This window comes from Sminthopsis crassicaudata, chromosome 5 (assembly GCF_048593235.1).
Source record: "Sminthopsis crassicaudata isolate SCR6 chromosome 5, ASM4859323v1, whole genome shotgun sequence".
In the NCBI taxonomy this organism is placed as follows: Eukaryota; Metazoa; Chordata; class Mammalia; order Dasyuromorphia; family Dasyuridae; genus Sminthopsis; species Sminthopsis crassicaudata.
The window spans coordinates 286,527,385-286,549,043 of NC_133621.1; the positions used below are offsets into that span (position 1 = coordinate 286,527,385).

The 21,659-nt window shown below is 35.7% G+C and overlaps 1 protein-coding gene across 16 annotated transcripts in view; it reads right to left on the reverse strand.

Annotated features, from left to right (window-relative positions):
• ANKS1B (ankyrin repeat and sterile alpha motif domain containing 1B) overlaps positions 1–21,659 on the reverse strand; it is a 1,348,742-nt gene that overhangs the window by 820,388 nt on the left and 506,695 nt on the right. For all 16 annotated transcript variants that reach the window (XM_074267164.1, XM_074267169.1, XM_074267161.1 and 13 more), the window contains one exon: positions 8,360–8,540. In XM_074267164.1, the coding sequence (XP_074123265.1) occupies positions 8,360–8,540 (181 nt within the window). The remainder of the gene's footprint in view (positions 1–8,359; positions 8,541–21,659) is intronic.

Below are 21,659 nucleotides of genomic sequence, written 5' to 3' on the forward strand. Positions count from 1 at the left end.
AGTTACTAAGGGTAAGAAGTCACTACTTGACCAAAAAAAAGTGAAAAAAAAATTGGATCAACAATCTGCCAGACTAGTATTTTAAAACAACATCTCCAACCATGTTCTGAGAGAAGCTTCCAAATGAATATATGACTTAGGCTGAAAGGTACATACAGGTTGAATATGAACAAAAGAAAGAATGATCCAAATATACTAATAACATTTGAGAAGAAAAAATAATATTATTATATTATGACATATAATAATGATAATAAATAATAATAAAAATAATATGAATTATATTGAGATGAGTTGGGGAGTGGGGATGTAAGAAAAGACTTCTCAAATTGGTTCATTCCAATGAAGATAATTCTGAAATGCAAAATAGGACTTGCCAAGTCCATTCTAGCTAAGCTTACATTAATTAAATTTTTCAAATAATTATTTTTATTTATTTTTCAAACACATGCAAAGATAGTTTTTTAAAATTCATCTTTGAAAATCTTTGTGTTCCAATTTTTTCCCCTTCCTCCTTCCTTAGACAGCCAAGTAATCCAATACAAGGACATATTTCTATTAAAGCAAGGATATTAAAGATGGCATGTTGAGTTGAGCAACAAGTTTGTTGGGTCCAACATTGGCTTCTGTGTACATAATAGTTTCCATCCCTTGGTATGTGAAATAGCAAGGTCAGACTACTTCAATATATGAAGTAGACAACTACTAATATCATGTGACAATTGCTAAAAAGACTCTAATTCCCCAAACATCATGTAGGTTCATGTCAACTTCTTTTCTTTCTCTATGTCAGTCATTTTTTGGGGGGAGAGACAAGTTATCACTCCTGAGAAAGATCAAAGATGATTCTTAACTCAGGTAGCTTTTAAAAGGGTCATGGCTTTATTTAAAAAAAAAAAAAAAGCACCTTGAATTTTCAGTTTAAAGTGAGTTTTCAGAAGAATTTAGAACTACACCTTCAATTTAAGCTTGGCAGTAATTTATATCAAACAAGAACTCCGAAATCTCCATTGCTTAATACAGTTCTAGGCACACAGTCAGCCCTTAATTTTTTATTTATCATTTGTTTATTGACCAATTAGATGGATACCATTTTGATTTATGTATAAAGCAAAAGATAATATGAGGATTATAGTGATGGAGAAGTCATTAGATATTGAGCAAAGATGAGGCTCATCCTTTACATTTTTTTCCCAGAAATTAAAAAAAAAAAAAACTTTCCCTCAGAAATAATTTTCACAAGTATGTATTCAATAATCTTAGAACATCATGGTGAGGAAAAGGGATTTTTAGATGCCATCTAAAATCAATCAGTTTTACAAATGAAGAAGGTGAAATTCAGAGATGCAACACAGCTTTTTTCAAGGTTACAAAAGGAGTAGATAGCAATTGCAGGGCAGTGCAGTAGAGGATTTGAGTCCAGGTCCTTTGAGTCCAAAGTGACCCTTGTTTCTTCTATACTCATCTGCCTCCCAGCTATCTCACCAGTATCTCCCCCACTTTAGACATAAGGCATAGAGATAAGAGTGTGTGATCCTAGAACAGGAGGGAGAAAAAGAGAGAAACAAAGAAAGGAAGGAAGAAAGAAAGGGTGAGGAGGGAGAAGACTAGGGGAAGAGAGGAAGAGATGGAACAGGAAAGAGAGCAAGTAGAAGAGTGAAAGGGAAGAAGAAAGCACAGCAAGGAAAAAGGGGAAAGGAGAGAAGGAAATATGGGAAGAGGGAGAGAAGGAGAGAAAGAGACGGAGATGAGAGAGATAGAGAAAAGCACTCTCATGCTGAGTTGCTAAGTGTTCCTTGGTATGACAAGATGAGCAAGTGTATTAAGGTTGATTAGTTCATTTTACTTATTGCTTCCTTGAAACAATAACCAAGCTTTGGTCAAGTAAATATAACAATAAGAAGAAGGAAGAGGAGGAGGCAGAAAATATGTTTCTCCAGCTTTTTAAGATTTGCAAAATATTCTATTACCTCATTGGATCCTTTCCATAGTCCCACAGAATTGGTACTATTATTATACTCACTTTACAGATGAGGAAACTGAGGCTAAGTTTAAGCAACTTTCAAAAATCACACCAGTAGTGCATGAGCTAAGATTTAAATTCAGATCTTCCAAACTTAAGTCTAAAGTGTTCATTCACTGTGGAACAGTGGTAAGATGATTCTAGTAAGCTTGAAAATAACTAAGTATGAATTGAAGAAAATTCACTAGATCTCAGCCCTAAACTGTGTTGAAATACATACTATGTTTCTAAGGGCGGGCCGTGGGTTGTTCCTTGTTTGATATCATTGAGGGTCACTTTTTCCCAAGATATTTATTTTCCCCCCAAGTAATCAAGTACACTGGAAATAAAATCACCACTTGTAACAATAAGCTCAAATTATATAAGAAAAGGTCAGTTACTCAAAGACCAGTTGTTGTTATTTAGTTTAAGACTATTTTCCCCTAGATATTTGACAAGAAAATTTTTAGAGTTCATTTTTACAAGATTTTGAGTTCTAAAGTTTTTTCCCTCTCCCCTTCCATCCTTCCATTCCCCTCTTCTGAAGACAGTTTGATTTATGTTATGCATACACTAACATATAAAACATGTCCATATTAGTTAGTGTTGTGAAAAAAGATACAGATTAAAAGGGGAAAAAACATGAAAAAGAATAAAGTGAAAAAAATATGCTTCAGTCTACAGAGCCCACTAGTTCTTTATGTGATTGTGGATCATCTTTTCCTTTGTGAATATTGGATCTTTGTATTGTTGAGAAGAGCTGAGTCTTTCATAGAGGATCATCACACAGTGTTGCTGATACTATGCACAATGTTTTTCTGCTCATTTCACTTTGCATCAGTTTATATGAGTCTTTCCAGGTTTTTCTAAAATCTGCCTGTTCATTATTTATTATTGCACAATAATATTCCATTACATTCATATACCACATTTTATTCAGTTATTCCTCAATTGATAGGCATCCTCTCACATTCCAATAGTTTGCTACCATTAAAAGGGATAAAACAAATATTTTTCTACATGTAGGTTCTTTTCCATTTTCTATGATCTCTTTGAAATACATACTTAGTAATGGCATTGTAAGATCAAGAGATAAAGTTTGGTTGCCCTGTGGGCATAGTTTCAAATTTTTCTCCAGAATGGTGGGTAGAATTCATTATTCTATGGACAGTATATTAGTATCCCAATTTTCTCACATCCTCTCCAACATTTAGCACTTTTCTTTTTTGTTATATTGATCAATCTGATAGCCATGAGGTAATATCTCAGAGTTGTTTTAATTTGCATTTTTTTAAAAAACCCTGCATTTCTCTAATCAAAAGTGATTTAGAGTACTCTTTCATATGCCTATAGAAAGTTCTTATTTCTTCATCTGAAAACACCCTGTTCATGAACTATTTATTTATTGGGAAATGACTTGTATTCTTATAAATTAGGCTTATTTCTCCATATATTTGAGAAATGAATCTTTTATCAGAGACACACTGCAGAGATTGTTTTGCAACTTTCTCCTTTCCTTATAATCTTGGATGGGCTGGTTTTGTTGGACAAAAGCTTTGTAACTTAATATGATTAAAATTATATATTTTGCAATGCTCTGTCTTTTGTTCGATCAAGAATTTTTCCCCTTCCCATAAGCATGACAGGTAGATATTCCTTGCTCTTCTATTTTGTTTATGGTGTCCCTAAACCATGCACTCATTTAGGCCTTATTTTATTATGTTGTTTGAGATGTTAGACTACATCTGGTTTGTGTTCTATTGTTTTCTAGTGTTTTTATAGGAATACCTCTTGTATTTTGTCAGAATCTTTTTTCTGTATCTATTAAAATAATCAAAGATTTCTGTCAGTTTTATTATTAGTATGGTCATTTATGCTTATAGTTTTCCTAATATTGAACTAGTCTTGAGAAAATTGCTGTCTAATGTCCTTTCCAGCTCTAACATCCCAATTTCTTAATTATGACTTTTAGCAAGTTTTTAAACTCCAACCTCCCAACCTCAGTTTCTTCACTTGTAATGAAAATAAAGATCAGTTTACTTCAGAGATGTACTTCAGAGATGTGTTATGGAGTTTCCATGAGATAATGAATTCAAAGTGCTTTACAAACCACCTCTCATTCTTGGTATAAATCCCATTTGATCATAATATGTTATCCGTGTGATAAATTGCTTTAATCTCTTTGCTAATATTTTATTTTAATTTTTTTTCATCAACATTCAGTAGGTATATTGGTTTGTAATTTTCTTTCTCTGTTTTGGCTCTTTCTGGCTTAGGTACCAGAACCATATTTGTGTCATAAAAGAAACTTAGTAGGACTCCTATTTTCCCAAATAGTTTAAATAGTATTAGAATTGATTGTTCTTCATATATTAGTAGATTTCATTTGTAAATCTATCTGATCCTGGAGATTTTTTCTTAAGAAGTTTATTCATGTCTTGTTAAAATTATTTTTCTAAAATCGGTATTTTGTTTCCTTTTCTATAAATCTGGACAGTTTATATTTTTGTAGATATTCACCCATTTCACTAGATTGCAAAATTTATTGCAATATACTTGGATGAAATAACTCCTAATTTTTGCTTTAATTTCCTCTTCATTGGCAGTTAATTTATTCTTCATTTTTGATACTCTACTCCTCCCAGTTCTTTGTCAGGTAAGATAGATTTCCATATGCAATTGATTGTATATATTCTTCCCTCTTTGAGCTCAGACATATGAGAATAAGCTTTGAATGATTCTGATGACCTACCCACCCTCCCATCTTCCCCTACAGTGTAAATGGTTTTTTTGACCACAACATATGAAATAATTTAATCCATTCTACCTCTCCCTTCTTTCTGCACCCAGTGTACTTTTCTTTTTCATCACTTAATTTTTATGTCATTCCCTCAAATTCACCTTATATCCTGTCAATGCATATTACTTCTAATCATATCATTAGTCTTACAATTATTAAGAATTACAATCATTGATGATCAATTCTGATGGATGTGGGTCTTCTCAACAATGAGGTGATTCAGTCCACTTCCAATATACTTGTGATGGAGAGAGCCATCTGCATCAGAATGAGGACTATGGGGACTGAATTTGAATTACAACATAGTATTTTCACCTTTTTGGTGTTGTTGTTTGCTTGATTTTTGTTTTCTTTCTCATTTTTTCCTTTTTGATATAATTTTTCTGTATAACATAATAAATGTGGAAATATATATACATATATATTTCCACATTTATTATATGCAAGAATTGTGCATGCCTAACATATATTGGATTGCTTGCTGTCTAAGGGAGGGAATGGGAAGAAGGGAGAGAGAAAAATTGAAACACAAATTTTACAAGGATGAATGTTGATAAATATCTTTGCATATATTTTAAAACTAAAAAAAATTAAAAGAAAAAGAAAAGAATAGAAATACAAGCATAATTTTCCCATGTAAGAATATGCATAGTTTAGCTGTATTGAATTCCATATGTTTTCCTTTCCCTTTTTGCCTGTTAATATTCTCTTGGGTCTTGATATTAAGTCATTTTAAAAAATTAAGGTCTTCTCCTTATGAAAACTTAAAATCCTTCTATTTTGTTGAGTGACCATTTTCCTCTTGAATTTTGATGCTTAATTTCACTGGGTAGGTGATCCATGGCTATAATCCTAGCTTTTTTGCTTCCTAGAATATCACATTCCATGGTCGTTGATCCTTTAATGTTTCAGTTGCCATGTCTTGTGTAATCCTGATTGTGACTCTCCGATATCTGAATTGTTTTCTTCTGGCCACTTGTAGTATTTTTTCCTTGATGGGATACTTTTGGAATTTGGCTATTATGTTTCTTGGAGACTTTGTTTTGGGGTCTCTTTCCTGAGGTATTTGATGGACTTTTTCAATGCCTATTTTGCCCTCTGGTTCCAGGACATCAGGATAGTTTAACTTGATAATTTCTTGGAAGATATTATCCAAGTTTTCCTTTTGATTATGAGTTTCAGGTACTGCAATGATTCTGATATTGTCTCCCCTGGAGCTATTTTCCAGGTCTTTTTTTTCCATGAGGTCTTTTCCATTTTTTCCACTTTTACATTCTTTTGAATTTAACTGATTCTTGATTTCTTATGTCATTAGTTTTCACTTGCTTATGATATTAAAACACTCATAGGAGTCTTGAGAATTGTCCTCTTCTGAGTCTTCCCTGTCACTATATAACACATAAGGATTGTCTGATCTTGAGAAGATTGCTGTCCAATGTCCTTTCCAGCTCTAATGTCCCAGTTTCCTAATTATGACTTTTAGCAAGTTTTTAAACTCCAACCTCCCAACCTCAGTTTCTTCATGTAATGAAAATAATGATCAGTTTACTTCAGAGATGTATGATGGAGTTTCCATGAGATAATGAATTCAAAGTGCTTTATAAACCATAGCAGTATCTACAAATGTGTTACAATCACTAAATGGCTGTATCTTTCCCCATCCCTCAGCATCTTGTAGACAAGATTTGAAATGCCATTGGTATTCCATCATGGAGGACAAAGAGAGGGAAGGTGTCTTGCCCCTTAGTAGCTATGGATACTCTCAGGCTCTTCTAACAATGGCAACCAGAGGAAGAGGTTAAGGCCCCCTTTATTCTATAGCATTGTCTAGCCACCTTCAGCCCCTGGGAATAGTGATCCTTCCACTCAGGGTCTTTTATCCTCTACATCATCAAATACAGTGCTTTATTGATATTTACTAAATAATATTGATGAGAACAAACAATTCTTGTACCCATGCCACAATTATCAGCATTTCTAAAACTGTACTAAATCAGCCATTTTATAAATAAATTTATGCTAAGTTGGTAGTAAATGAGAAGGATCAGAGATGATGATGTCTCATAAACTGAAAAAGAAATTGTAGTCAAAGTAAGTCTTTTTGGCTTGTTTGAAAGGCAATGTACACAACATTACTATTATGGAAATGTTTTGCATGACCACACATGTATATTCTATATGGAATTGCTTGCCTTCTCAATGAAGGGGGAAGGGAGAGAGGAAGGTTAAAAAGTATTTTTACATGTAACTGGGGAAATATTTGATTTTTTTTTTTTTTTTTTGCTGAGGCAATTGGGGTTAAGTGACTTGCTCAGGGTCACACAGCTAGGAAGCGTTAAATGTCTGTGGGCAGATTTGAACTCAGGTCCTCCTGACTTCAGGACTGTTGTTCTATCCACTGCACCACCTAGCTCCTCCAATAAATTTTTGAAAGGAAAAAAAAAGGCAATGTAGTACAGTGGGAGAAGGCCCTGAATTTAAAGGACTATGTATTAGCTGTGTGTCCTAGAAGAGTTAATTCACCCCTATGGTCCTCAGTTTCTTCATCTGTAAAATGAGTCAATTTGTTCAGATAGTCTTTGAGATTCCTTCTGCTCCCTAAGCTATAATATTAAAATTCTATGACTTAACATCTTTCACAGTTGGTACAAAGTCTCATTGAACTCAATGCTAAATAGGAACTAAAAGCAATGGTAGCATGTATTTCATAATACTTTTCTGAGGATCAAATGAGATCCCCAGTATATAAGTTATACTTCAAACCTTCCAGAGTTACTTAAATGTGGTTTTTAAAATACAGGTTCAAATAGACACAAGTCCTAAAATCCCCTCTTTTCTCTCCCTCAACCACAAGAACATTTATAGTCACCCCATGCACTATCCACTTGGGGTACATCTAGTGCCAAATCAAAGTTATGACATAGAAAACTCTATGAGAACATACTGCCCTGGAAAGAACTCTGTACCAAATCAGCCAATTTTAATATCAGATTCTGCCTAAGGGAAATTTTGCCCATCTGTATTCTAAAGAAACTTTGATTCCACATCTTAATTGCTTGAGCCCTCTAACAAATTGGAATGTGATCAACTTAAAGACCTATAACTGGCATAGAGTGACCTGAGCTTTATAATATAATTTAATGGACTCTTACAACCTTTGAACCACAGAGGGGCAATAGAGTAGAACACTGAGTCCATAAAAATGAATGATTACAATCAGAAACTAACAAATATCCCAGAGAATAGCTACAACCCATATAGCACTCCATCTGATTTTCTCCCCAGTTTATCCAGCCCTTGAATATTTGACATCATAGAATGTTTAATGTCATTGACCCCAGATGCCAAAATTACTACTGCCCATATTAAATTCTTCATAACTTTTTCATCACCATCTCTGTCACGAGCAAGCCATTCTGTCAATCAATGACTATGTTCCTACAATCTTCAGGGAATTAAACAATACAAACATTACAAGTCTTCTCTTATTTCCTTTTTTTCCCCAAGGTCTTTATCCTCAAAAGCCTAAAGAGAGAGCACAAATAAAATTGTTTTACCTGTCTGATCAGCACCTTCGCTGCTGCCTTCTAAGGATGCCATGGAGCAGTTGGGTGGAGTGACTGAGGGACTGTCAGGAAAACTTTTACACGCTGAGAATGAATTGGCTTCCAAGTCATTATGGCTATGATTCAAACGATGGAAATCCAGGGAAGAAACAATTGATGTCCGTTGCTTAGGCTAAAATAAACAAATGTACAGAGTGTTTAGAAAGTTATTTTCATCTCTGCCCACTCTTCATACTTTAACTTTTCTCTCCATTTTGTTTCTTAGTCCAGATTCATGATTGCTTTACTGTTGGCAATCTCATAGTTCAAAAATTTATTCTACTAATGTGGAGTAACAATTCAACTAGCTGATAACATATATTCTAAGAGAGTGGCTTGGAATAATAAGTTATATACCCAGGATTATAAAGCCAGTATGTAACAGAAGCCAGATTTGAACATAGGTCTTCTTAACTCAAGGGTTGGTTCTCTTATCCACTCTAGTGGGCTAACTCTCTGCAATGGTCTGGGTAAAAAGTACTTATTAAACTGTGTCAAACTACTGCTTTCTTCTCAGACAATGAGACCATAACGATTATATTTGCAAGTATCAGTGTAATTGGCAAAATATCATATGGAATGAAAGCTACATATAAAATCCAATTCTCCTTATAAAAACAGAATTCTCCCAAATGACCCTTTCAAAATCATTAGAGATTTCCTTTCATTTCCCCTGAATTACCATAAGTGAAAACCACTTCCCAAGATGGCTAGTTCTCAGAGTTGCAATCCTCTATGATGAATGAGCTATGAGGAGGCAGGTGAAAGGGGAACAACTCTGAAGTCAAAGGACATGGGTTCAAATACTACTTCTGACATTTTTTTATGTCCTGGTTCTTGGATCTCTGGGTGTCAATTATCTCTTCTACAATGAGGGGAATGGGCCTTTGAGGTGCCTCCCAGTTTTAGATCTCTGATCTTATTATCAGCACATCCCTCCAGGCTGGGGTATTATAAGTACTTATTGTCTGTCTACTCAGTTCAGTGTTTTGGTATTCTGCCAGTAAAAATCAGATAACATGTTTGCCAGAAGATATTTATTTATTTCTAAAAGATTTCCATTAATCTCCAAAAGCGAGTCAGAGTCAATGAATAGATATGACTGGGAGGCAAAAAAAAAACTTTTGAGATTTAGCCTATTCCCTTTGGCTGTAGCGAGCTGTCGTCTCCAGAAGCTGCTGGATCACTCTCTGGGAAGAGATCTGCTGTGTCTACTTAAATCTTTAAGACAGATTCTTCTTCCTGTAACGAACCGTTGTCTCCAGGCAGTTGCTGTTAACTCTTGTCCTTAGAAGTGACTTCCCTTCCTGCAGAGAGCCCCGTCAGGCCTGATGTAATGCAGAGAGTCTTCCTCTTTCTCTGAGAGTCCTCTCTTTTATTCTCCCAGAGAATGGGCGTGGGATAATGCAAGGGCTTCTGGGAAGAACCACCCCAGCCAATGAGCTTGCCCCCTCTATCAAGTCAACCTGAGTTCTCACCTTGTAACTATCCAGACAACCTCAGTTCTCACTTAGTAATCCTAACATCTCCCCCTTTCTTTTGATTTAGAACATAGGACAGTCATGACCTTGAAACATAAATCCATCAATATGGGAAGTATTACAGATAATTACATAAATTACATAAGCACATAGTAACATAGTAACATAACACATGCTAGAAGTATATAACATAATCATAATCAAATAATCATAAATTGAAAATTTATAAATGTCCATAAGTCCATTGTCCATTAGTCTCATCTTGTGTGAGGAAGTCCAATGATTCCTGCTGGTTTTTAAAGTTCTTTAACAGTCTTCTTATTATCCATGATCTTTCAGTGTCAGATGTTTCTTAGATCTTCTCCTTTATTTTGAGGTCTTTCTCTTTTTCTGTCTCTCTCTGGTGGACAAGGCGAATATGACTCGTTGGCACCCATCTGATTCCTTCTCCTGCTGAAGAAATACAAGCAAACCCTCTCCCCCAGGCAGTTAACCTATCTGGTCCCTTCCATTCACCACTTTCTGGATCTCTCCACATCACCTGGCGATTATCTAAGGACAGTGGAGCTGCTCGCACTGGACACTGCCCTTCTGGTGGGTTATAAAACCTGTCTGCTGGAGCCAGTGCATCTTTGTCAAAAATTAGAAAATTAATGGTATAGAGAACTAAATTTAGAAGTTCTCTAGGGTTACCTGTGGCTCCCCCTTTCTTTTGTTTTTGGAGGAGTGTCTTAATATCTCTGTTTCTTCTCTCTACTATTGCCTGCCCTTGAGGATTAAAGGGTATGCCCGTGGTATGTAAAATCTTATACTGTGCACAAAAGTGTGTAAAATGTTTGGACGTATATGCAGGTCCATTGTCTGTTTTTATTGCTTGTGGCACACCCATAATTGCAAAAGCTTGTATAAGGAATTCAGTGACCACTCGGGCTGTCTCTTTTGCTGCTGGCATTGCAAATGTGAATCCTGAAAAGGTGTCTACCACGACATGAATAAAAGATAGACGACCAAAAGATTTATAATGGGTCACATCCATTTGCCAGATTTCATTGGGTCTCAAACCACGAGGATTCTTCCCTGGAGGGAGTGTAGGAGCATGGAAAGGAAGACAAGCTGTACAGCTTTTTACTATGCTCCTAGCTTCCTCTCTTGTGATTCCAAATTGTAAACGTAAAGCTCGAGCAGCCTGATGATATTTAGAATGAGATTCTTGTGCTTCCTGAAATAAAGGACTACTGGCTAACATGGTTAGAAGGCTATCTGCCTTTGAATTTCCATCAAAAATGGGACCTGGAAGTCCACTATGTGAGTGGACATGCAAGATATAAATCTTGCCTGGATGTTTTCTCACTTGCTCTTGAAGTTCCTTAAAGAGCTGATAAATATTGGAGGCTGCAAATTTTATTTGGGCTGTGGCAATTCTTTGTACTACACCTACTGAATAGGCTGAATCAGTAATTATATTTACGTCTCCTGGGTAATAAGTGAGAGCTAGCATGATAGCAAATAATTCATTCTGTTGAGTGGATTGAAAAGGAGTCCTGATTACTCTCTTTATGGTTAAATCATGAGAGTATATGGCACAAATATTTTCTTTGGAGGCATCTGTAAAGATTGTTGGTCCTTTAAGAGGAACCTTAGAAACCTTTTCTTCAAAAATCCATCGCCAATTATGTAGTAGCCGGGTAATCTTTAATGGAGATCCATGTGCAAAATTTGGAGCGGTGGCCAATAAAATTTGCCATTCTGGGATGTTCTCACAGCATACATTAATCTGTGCGTTAGTATAGAATGTGTATATTTTTTCAGGACTTATCCCAGATAATTGTGTTACTCTCTTAATAGCCTTTAATAAAATCCTAGCCACAAGCACTGGGTAAGGTGTAAGGCTTTGTTCTGGTTGTGCTGGGAGGTTCACCCACTCAATCACTCTGTCTCCTTGATGAAGGACTGCTGTGGGTGCCTCTTTTGTAGCAAAAACTGATATTTCCTGTTCTCACTTAGTAATCCTAACATTTGGCAATAATGGATTTGTTCCTTTGTATTCTTAATTAAATTGTTTTCAGTTGCAGAGTTCTTGCCATTTTCCATTGGTAGACATTTCTTCTCATACTTTTCAAGCTATGGCTGGATTACTAATAGTGGAAGAGACTGGACTCAATGATCTCTAATTCCCCTTCTACCTATGGACTTTGAGGATACAAATATGCATTATTTGAAGACTGGCATAACTTTTATTTTGTCCTAATGTGCACACTACTGAAATATGAATATTTTACCAGCTAACACCCAGCATAAGTCCTTAGTATTCACTTTTACACCCTCACCATGAAACTGATGCATTTACATAATTTTAAGTCTGTGTTCCATGTTGCAATGTGGATACAAGGCAGGAGAACAAAGCATTTCAAGAGGAAGAATTACAAGGATTGAAACTTTACTAATGTGTGGTACAGAAATGGTGAGGGGTCACCATTTAATAAAAAAGCTGGAGAGAGCTCTAGAGAAAAGCAAAGTTTATTGTACATTCTCGCGAGAAGGGCATCCCACCCTTCGAGTAGACAATCGAAGAGAGGAAGCACCTCCTGTGGGCAGGACAGTGCCTTTAATCCCTAACGCAAAACGCCCCCTCCCACCACTGACCCTCATCCTCATTGGCTGAGAGTCTTACATTCTAAACGCGAGATCTACCCATGAAATTGAACTTGACCAATAAGTACATAGTTGCCCATATTAGGATGAAATAGGGAGATATCATAGGAGGGGAAGGCAATGCCCTTTGCTCGAACTTCAGAGTCCTTCAGGCCTACTCGAACTCTGAAGTAGATGAAGCCTTACTTGATTTTCACAACTGTCTTGAAAGATCTCACCTCATCTCATTCACTAATTTTTCCATTTCTGATATACAGTGGTATATTTATGGTATATTGTTGCTGCTCTCCTGTGTGTTTGCCATTTAAACTGTAGACCACCATGCTTTTCAAAGGACATTCAATGAGAGAATCCATGCAGAGTGATTTGGTGAAAAAACCAGCCAAACAAACAAAAATTTGTTTTTTGGGTGATAGAGAATCTGGCTCTCCCCCTGACTACCTAAGCAATCTTAATCATATTATTTTACATTATTTGGCCTCAATTTCTTTTTCTGTAAAATGAGATCAGATTAAATAATTTCTAAGGTCCCCTTTGACTCAAAAGCCTACAGTTCCAGATTCTAATATAAGTATATTTAAATAGTCATCTCACCCTGTTATTTTTTTTCCAAAATTGTATCTGACTTTAATATAGAACCTGCCATTTTTCCATTGTACAAATCTATGATGTCATCAGTGTGGGGAATTCATGCTTAGCAAATGCCCTCCACTAATACAGATCAACATCAAATTAGTAAATCATAACAAAAAATAACAACAATATTAATTTACTAAGAATTCATATTTACATAGTACTTCTAGTTATAAAAAGCCCTTCACATATATTATGCTAATCCCCTCAACTACAGGAATTATTATCATCTCTATTTCACAGATAAGGAAGCTGAGGCTGAGAGGGATTAACCGGGATAACTAGAGTCCTCTTACTAGTAAGTATCTGAGGTAGAATCTTTCTGGTCTTTCTGGTTCCAAAAGCAACCCTCTTATCTATTATACTGTTTTCATACCTTCAATACATCTTTAAAATATTGGCAAGAGAAATGAAGACATTTTAAACCAATTTGAAGAACTAATGATTATTAACATGATACTGAGAATTCTTTTGCCATCATTATTCCCTTCTGAAAAAGGAAGACTTTTTGAATGCATCACAAGAAACTCAGATAAAGAAAAAGTCATTCTTTATTATTCCTTGCCAGCTCAATGACACAGCCAAAATTAGTCTTTGAACCATTAGATGTTCCCTTCATTAAATAATTTGTATGTCATTAATAAGCAGTAATAGTGATGTGCATCCTAAATGAGAAGTGACCCAGTCAAACCAACACTCAAATTTCCACTCACTTTTGCATGTTGGAATGGAGCCAAACTTTGAATCCTATCATTCTCCTCACCCCCTGTGAATTTCTTTTAAGTCAAGCTGACTTAGCCCCAGGAGATAGATAGAAAGATGGACAGACAGACACATACACACAGAGTCAGAGACAGGGAGACAGACAGGGTAAGACAGACAGAGAGACAGAAAGAAGAAAATGTCTGGTGGTCACAGCAAAATATTAAGAATGATGAGGACAACTTTTCTCATTACTGTGCATGAAGAAAAGCACCTTTATAATAAGGCCAGAAATAACAATGATGGGGAAAAGGCTAATAAAAAGAGAAATAACACAGAGAGACAAAAAGATAGACACAAAGATAAGACAGAGAGACAGAGACAGAGAGAAGGGGGGAGGGAAAGAGAGAGAGAGAGGAGAGAAGGAAAAAGAGAGAAAGAGAAAGAGAGAGAGAGACACAGAGAGAGAGAGAGAGAAAGAGAATGAAAGGGAGAATGAGAGAGAGAGGGAGGGAGGAAGAGAGAGAGAGAGAGAGAGAGAGAGAGAGAGAGAGAGAGAGAGAGAGAGGGGTATCTCACACCCAACCCTTCAAATCTTGCATTTATTTATCTGTGAACATGCCATGTTTTCATAAATATATATATAAATAAGCTTCTTGAGCACTGGGCATATCTCAGCTTTTCATTTGTATCCCTAGTCCCTGGTATAGCACCTGGCATATGGTAGGCTCATAATAATTTACTATTGATTGATTATGACCACGAGCAAGTTACTGAACCTTAGTTTCCCTATTTGTAAATTGAGGATAATAATTCATTTCTAGTTTCAAACCATTAACTATGAAAAATATTGCCTTGAAAACCTTAAAAAGCTATATACATATAAATGAGCATTTACAATATGATAAAACCTCAGTTCCAAAATATTCACAACTTTCTTGTGAATATTCAGTTTAACAACAATAATAATAACTAACATTCATGTAGTGCCTTAACACTTGTAACAGATACACATATGTTGTCTCATTTGATCTTCACAATAGCCTTAAGATGTAGCCAATATTATTATCCCCATTTTACTGATGAGGAAGTTCAGGAAGACAGCATTTAAAGGTGTTAGTTGCCCCGAGCAACATGACTAGGGAAGTATCTAAGCTGTGATTCCATTTGTGACTTGCCTAAAACACAAAGGTAATAAAATTCAGAGGGAGGGTTGAACCCATATCCCATGACAGGAAGGCCAGCGGCCTTTGCATTATATTATAATTATATTATATACTTGTCTGGCTTTATGCTCTTGTGGTCCAAAAAGAACTTGGTAGCTTTAAGTAGCTGGAGGAATCTAATATGGTGAAAATTATGGGAATAAATATGACATTATAACCTAAGTTCAAAAAGTCAACGGAACAAACAAAGGGAACATGCATGCTAAAATAAGAATTAGATGTAGGAGCTGTACTAAAAGGTCAATATAAGTCAACAGATTTAAAAACAGCTCCTAAAACTAATAGTATGAAAATGGTACTAATATAATTAATAAGGAACAGCTAACTGGCACAGTGGGTAGAGCACCGTCTCTGGAGTGAAAAGGACCTGAATTCAAATCTGACCTTAGACACTTAAGACTTCTTAGCTGTGTGATGCTGGATAAGTCATTTAATTGCAAAAAAAAAAAATAAATAAATAAATAAATAAATAAATTAAAAATATAGAACTACTATTAGACTTTAATAATTCTCTTATATATAAAACCAGAAGATTGGAACAGATGGTTTCTGAAATTCTTTCTAGCTCTAAATCTATGAGTATATAATTCTATGATGTGAAAACAGAAGATATCAACAAAATAAATATATATGTATATATATATATATATGCATATATATATATATATATATATATATACGTACATATATATATATATATATATATATATATATACACATTTGCAATACATACATAAATATATATGCATACATACATAACTTTGCTAGCAATTTGAGCTTCCCCAGAGTGGAACGGGCTCTTGTAGGTGATAGTGAGTTTCCTGTCATGGAGATTTTCAAACAAATGGTGGGTGATTATTTCTTGGATATCTTATGGAAGGTGTTCTTGTCCAACTACGAGTTAAATAACCTGTGGACCTTTTTTAATTATGATATTGTATGATTCTGTGATTCCAGGATATTGACCTGTAATATCTGGTGGTCACTAGCAAAGTATTACGAATGATAAGGACACCTTTTCTCATTACTGTGCATGAAGAGAAGCATCTTTATAAGAAGGGGAGAAATAACAATGATGGGGAAAAGGTTAATAAAAAGAGAAAGGTACATCAGAGGAAAAAGAAAAAGAACAAATAGAATTATTACTTAGAAATGTGGTCAATTGTCATTGGAACTTTAAAATATTTCTAATTTCCTATACCCAAATATAATTTTATAAGTGGTCGAAATAATTTTGCTGGCACAAGGAATGGATGTGTTTATAGAAATTCAAGGAAATTCTAAATGCATTTGGCTACTTTTCAAAGTTAATATAAGTACCCCCATATGCTCACCATAATTCTCCAAAGTTAACCTCTCCACCTATGTCCTATATCCAAACTCTCCCCCATTTCTATTGGATCCTATGCTTGCCTCTTCCTCAAACATCTTCAATGATTTGCTTTTCATTAGTTCCTTCTCTCTCCCATCCAACAACACATACAGTTCTCTCTATTTCAAGGGGTGGTGGTGGTAAATCAACAAAGTTCCTAAATTTAGTCTACTGCTTCCCCCAGCTACCATACAGTATTTTTCCATTTCACTGTTATCTTGCCAAATGCACCTTCAGCACATACTTCTTCTCTTTCTTCACCATCCAATCCATCTCCAGCTCTCAGTAATTTTATTTTGTTTTCCCTATCGCTCTACTGAAGCTACATTTTTTGGTGGCTTCAGCAGTGACCTCCCTTTTCCCTCTTTTGGAAAAAGGCCATTGAACTTTTAGCTAAGTCTTTATTCTCCTGCACATATTGATGTTGTTACATAGTCATGAAATTTAGATGTGGAAGGAAACCAAATAATCCCCTATTCCAAGCAATACTTGAAAAGAATCCCTTTAATAACATTCCTGTCATGTGGTCATCCAGCCTCTACTTGTAGACATGCAATGACAAGAAGAGCATCCTCATCTGATCACCACTCCTTTTGGATTGCCCTAATTAGTAAAAACTTTTACTTAATATCAAGCCTAAATGTGCCTCTTCTTCCTGTTCTCCCCCCCTCCCCTTTGGTCCTACTATCTGGTACCAAGGACAGCAAAGCTACTGTTGCTCTGACATGAAAATCCTTCTATTTTTTGAAGTTAGTTATCATTTCCCTCCAGCCCTAAACAGTCCCAATTCCTTTCTCTTCACTGACATTGACACCACTGTAGTGAAAACTTTCATCACTTCACACCTGCTCTAATAGTCTGCTGATTTCTCTCTTCTCCAGGTTATCCTCCATTTGACCACTAAAATGATTTTCTAAAAGTCTAAATCTACTTGATATAATAGGATTTTTTGGTCCTCTGATTTTTAGGGGCCTTTCTGTTTTTTTTTGCCAACTTAACTTGGAGACTGGTCCTGAGAATTCTTTTGCAATACTTGCAGCACTGACCTGAGGACCCCCAAACATTGTTAGGGTTTCTCATCCCTCAATGCAATGTCACACATACTCCTAAATAAACTCCAATAGCTCCCTACTACCTCCAAGATCAAATGTAAAATGCTATTTGACATTTAAAGTCCTTCCAAAAAATAAATAAATCTCTCTAATCTTTTCAGTCTCTGGACTCCCATTCTAAGTTCACAATCCATTGACATTGGCCTTCTGACTTTTCATAAAAGTTATCTTTTTGCTCCAGGCATTTTGTCTGTCTCCTTTGCCTTGAATACTTTCTATCTTTCTCTCTTCTTTATGACCTCCCAGGCTTTCTTTAAGTCCCAATTAAAATCCTATCTTTTTCTGGAAGTCTTTCCAAATCCTTTTAATTCTAGTGTCTTCCCTCGGTTAAATTATCCTATATAGAGTTTGCCTTGCATATATTTCTTTGAATGTTGTTTCTCCTATTAGATTGTAAGCTCCTTGAGTGAAATCACTGCCTTTTGCCTCTTTTGCTATTCTCAGTGCTTAATACAGTTCCTGGTACATAAGAAATATTTAACAGATATTTATTGATTGATTCAATCAATCCTCATATGTCATGGGCTCAAGGCCATTGGTAATATCTCTCTCTTTTTTTTAACCTTTGGATATTCTTCAACTGTTCAATATATTTCTTAAAATGTGATTTATTAGATGGGCTGGGACCAATAGAGTGCAAGTAGGGTTATCATTTTTCTCATTAGTCAATACCACTTTCCTCATTAAACCCAAGAGACTATTAGAGTTTTTTATTTTTGTTTTGTGTTATGTCTTTATGTAGTATTTCACTGCTGACTCAAATTGATCTCAATTCTTTATAACCCCAACATTGCTCTCAGATAAACTGGTCCAATCATGCGTCTCACATCTTGTACTTTTAGGGCTGATTTTTCTGAGCCTGTTGTGCTACAGTTCCCTTTTATTGTCCTGACTCAATTTCCCTAATTGTCCTGACTCAGTTTCCCTAAATTGTTTTGCCTCAGTTTCCCTGAATTGTTCTGCCTCAGTTCCTAATTGTTCTGCTCAATCCTGCAACACCACCTCTCCCTCCTAATCAGGACGATCCAGATAAGGAGAAAGACCTTCGATCTTAGACATCATCAGAAAGTTGGGTGCCTTTCCCCATCCCACCTAATCAGAATATCACAAGCCTCTCCCCATTCTGTAATCCCAATTTATCAGAATGTCCCTGCCTTCCCCCACCCTGTCAGAATCAGAATGATAGTTTGTTCCCGCTCTCAGCTCTCTGACTCCCCCCTGCCTCTGTCTACTCCTGTAGCTGAGCCACCTGCATATATATGCCATTGAGAACTCACATTGGTTGCTAGATGCTTTGATCATCAGCCCTGGGGGCACTGTGCCCCCAGCACAATCTCTCCCCTTCAAATAAAATATTAAAAACTCTCTAATCTCTATCTTGCCTCAGTTTCTCCAGCCTACAAGCCCAAGTTGATTTTTTTCTTTCTGAAAGCCCAAGTTCCATGATGCCAAAGTTTTCTGCTTTTCTTCCTACACGAGTTCTTCTAATTCATTCTTCTTTATTCTCTTTAAACTGAGATCTTTTTTTAGTCCAATGACAATCCACTCTTTATTATATCCCACTTCCATGATGGTAATATTATACTCAGATAGGAATAAAAGCCACTAAGATGTACCTAGGGATCCACATGGGCACTTATTGACTTAGAAAATCACATATTAACATTATCTATGTTCTATTATAGTTTAAAAATTTTTAAGTACTTCCCAATTATACTCTACTTTGGCTATGTTGAAGGGAATTCTAGGCTACTTGTAGCCCTGAAATGGCTCTTAACCAGATTCCATAGATTCACCTCCCTCCTGGAGGTGAATTCTTGGGAAAATTTCAGAGGGTTCATAGTTGGGGGGGGAAACATATATTTTTAATTGAAACTTAGCATGTCCTTCAACTTAATTTTTTTTTATTAATTTTGTAATTAGAACTTTTTTTTTGACAGTACATATGCATGGGTAATTTTTTACAACATTATCCCTTGCACTCACTTCTGTCCTGAATTTTCCCCTCCTTTCTTCTACCTCTTCCCCTAGATGGCAGGCATTCCCATACATGTTAAATATGTTATAGTATATCCTAGATACAATATACATGTGCAGAACCGAATTTCTTGTTGCACAGGAAGAATTGGATTCAGAAGGCAAAAATAACCTGGGAAGAAAAACAAAAATGCAAACAGTTTACACTCATTTCCCAGTGTTCCTTCTCTGGGTGTAGATGATTCTGTCCATCATTGATCAATTGGAATTGCATTAGCTCTTCTCTATGTTGAAGATATCCACTTCCATCAGAATACATCCTCATAGAGTATTGCTGTTGAAGTGTATAGTGATCTCTGCTCATTTCACTCAGCATCAGTTGATGTAAGTCTCTCCAAGCTTCTCTGTATTTCTCCTGCTGGTCATTTCTTACAGAACAATAATATTCCATAACATTCATATACCATAATTTACCCAACCGTTCTCCAATTGATGGACATCCATTCATTTTCCAGTTTCTGGCCACTACAAAGAGGGCTGCCACAAACATTTTGGCACATACAGGTCCCTTTCCCTTCTTTAGTATTTCTTTGGGATATAAGCCCAGGAGTAGTATGGCTGGGTCAAAGGGTATGCACATTTTGATAACTTTTTGGGCATAATTCCAGATTGCTCTCCAGAATGGTTGGATTCTTTCACAACTCCACCAACAATGCATCAACTTAAATTTAAACATTATTATTTTAAATAATTTTTATTTTAAAATGTTTTTCTGAGAAGGGGTATCATCCATTTCACTTGATTGACAGAGGACCTCATTACACACAAAAGGTTAAGAATCCCTGCCCTAGACCATAATGTCTATTGATTAGTGCACAGTAAATCTTCTTAAAATACAGTATTTCATCATTTCATTTTTTGCTTCTATTACTGCCAAAATTTCCCTACTACCTACAGGGTAAAAATCTGCATTTCTTATCTGGAATTCCAGGCTTTCCAGGCCTTCCATAATGGAGTTCAACCATATGGAATTCATCATATCCTACTATATCTGGGTTATTATGTTCAGTTCTGAGTACTACAGTTACCTCCTATGCTGATGAGCAAAAGAGCCTTAAAGGTGAGCACAAAATCTGGTTCCCATCCCATCTTAGCATCAGCTGAAGTAAAAAAGTCTATTTAGTCTAAAGAAAAGAGGGCTTGGTGTTTACATGATTATCTTCAAGAATTTGAAAGTCTACAAGAGAAAAGAGGGATCAGATTTTGTTTCTCCAGACTGGGCCAAAAGAAAGAACAAGAAAACATAAGTAGAATTGTAAGAGATTGCTAAAACTTGATGTAAAAAAAAAAAAAACTTATTAAAAATTAGAACTATTTAAAGTGGAATGATATGTTTCATCAAATCAACAGTTGTTATTAAGTGCCTACCATGTGGCAGGTACTATGCTAAATACTGAAGATACAAAGAGAGAGCAAAAATATGGTTCCTGTCCTCACGGAATTCACATTATAATGGAGCAGACAATGTGCAAACATAATTGTACTTAAAAATATAAACTATTAGGTAGTACAGTGGTTAGAACAAAAGCCTGAAGTCTTCCTGAGTTCAAATCTGACCTCAGACACTAGCTTTGTGATTCTGGTCCCAATAATGTTTGTTTCTTCATCAGTAAAATTATCTGGAGAAAGAAATTGCAAATGACTCTACTATCTTTGCCAAGAAAACCTCCAATGGGCTCACAAGAAGTAGAACATGACTGAAACAACTGAACAACAAAATACAAATAAAAGTCATCTTACAGGGGAGGCAGTAGTGGCAGGGATTAAGGAGGAAGAACTGGAAAAATCTCTTGCAGAACATGGAATATGAGCTGAGTCTTGGAGAAAATTTGGAATTCCATTACTGTTCTATAAAAAATGATGAGCAGGCTGATTTCAGAAAAGCATGGAAAGACTTAACATGTTCTGATGATGAGTGAAGTGAGAAGAACTAGGAGAACACTATACATAGTGACAACAAAATTATTTGATGATGAACTGTTATGGACTTGACTCTTTTGAACAGTGACGTGTTTCAAGGCAATTCCAATAGATTTG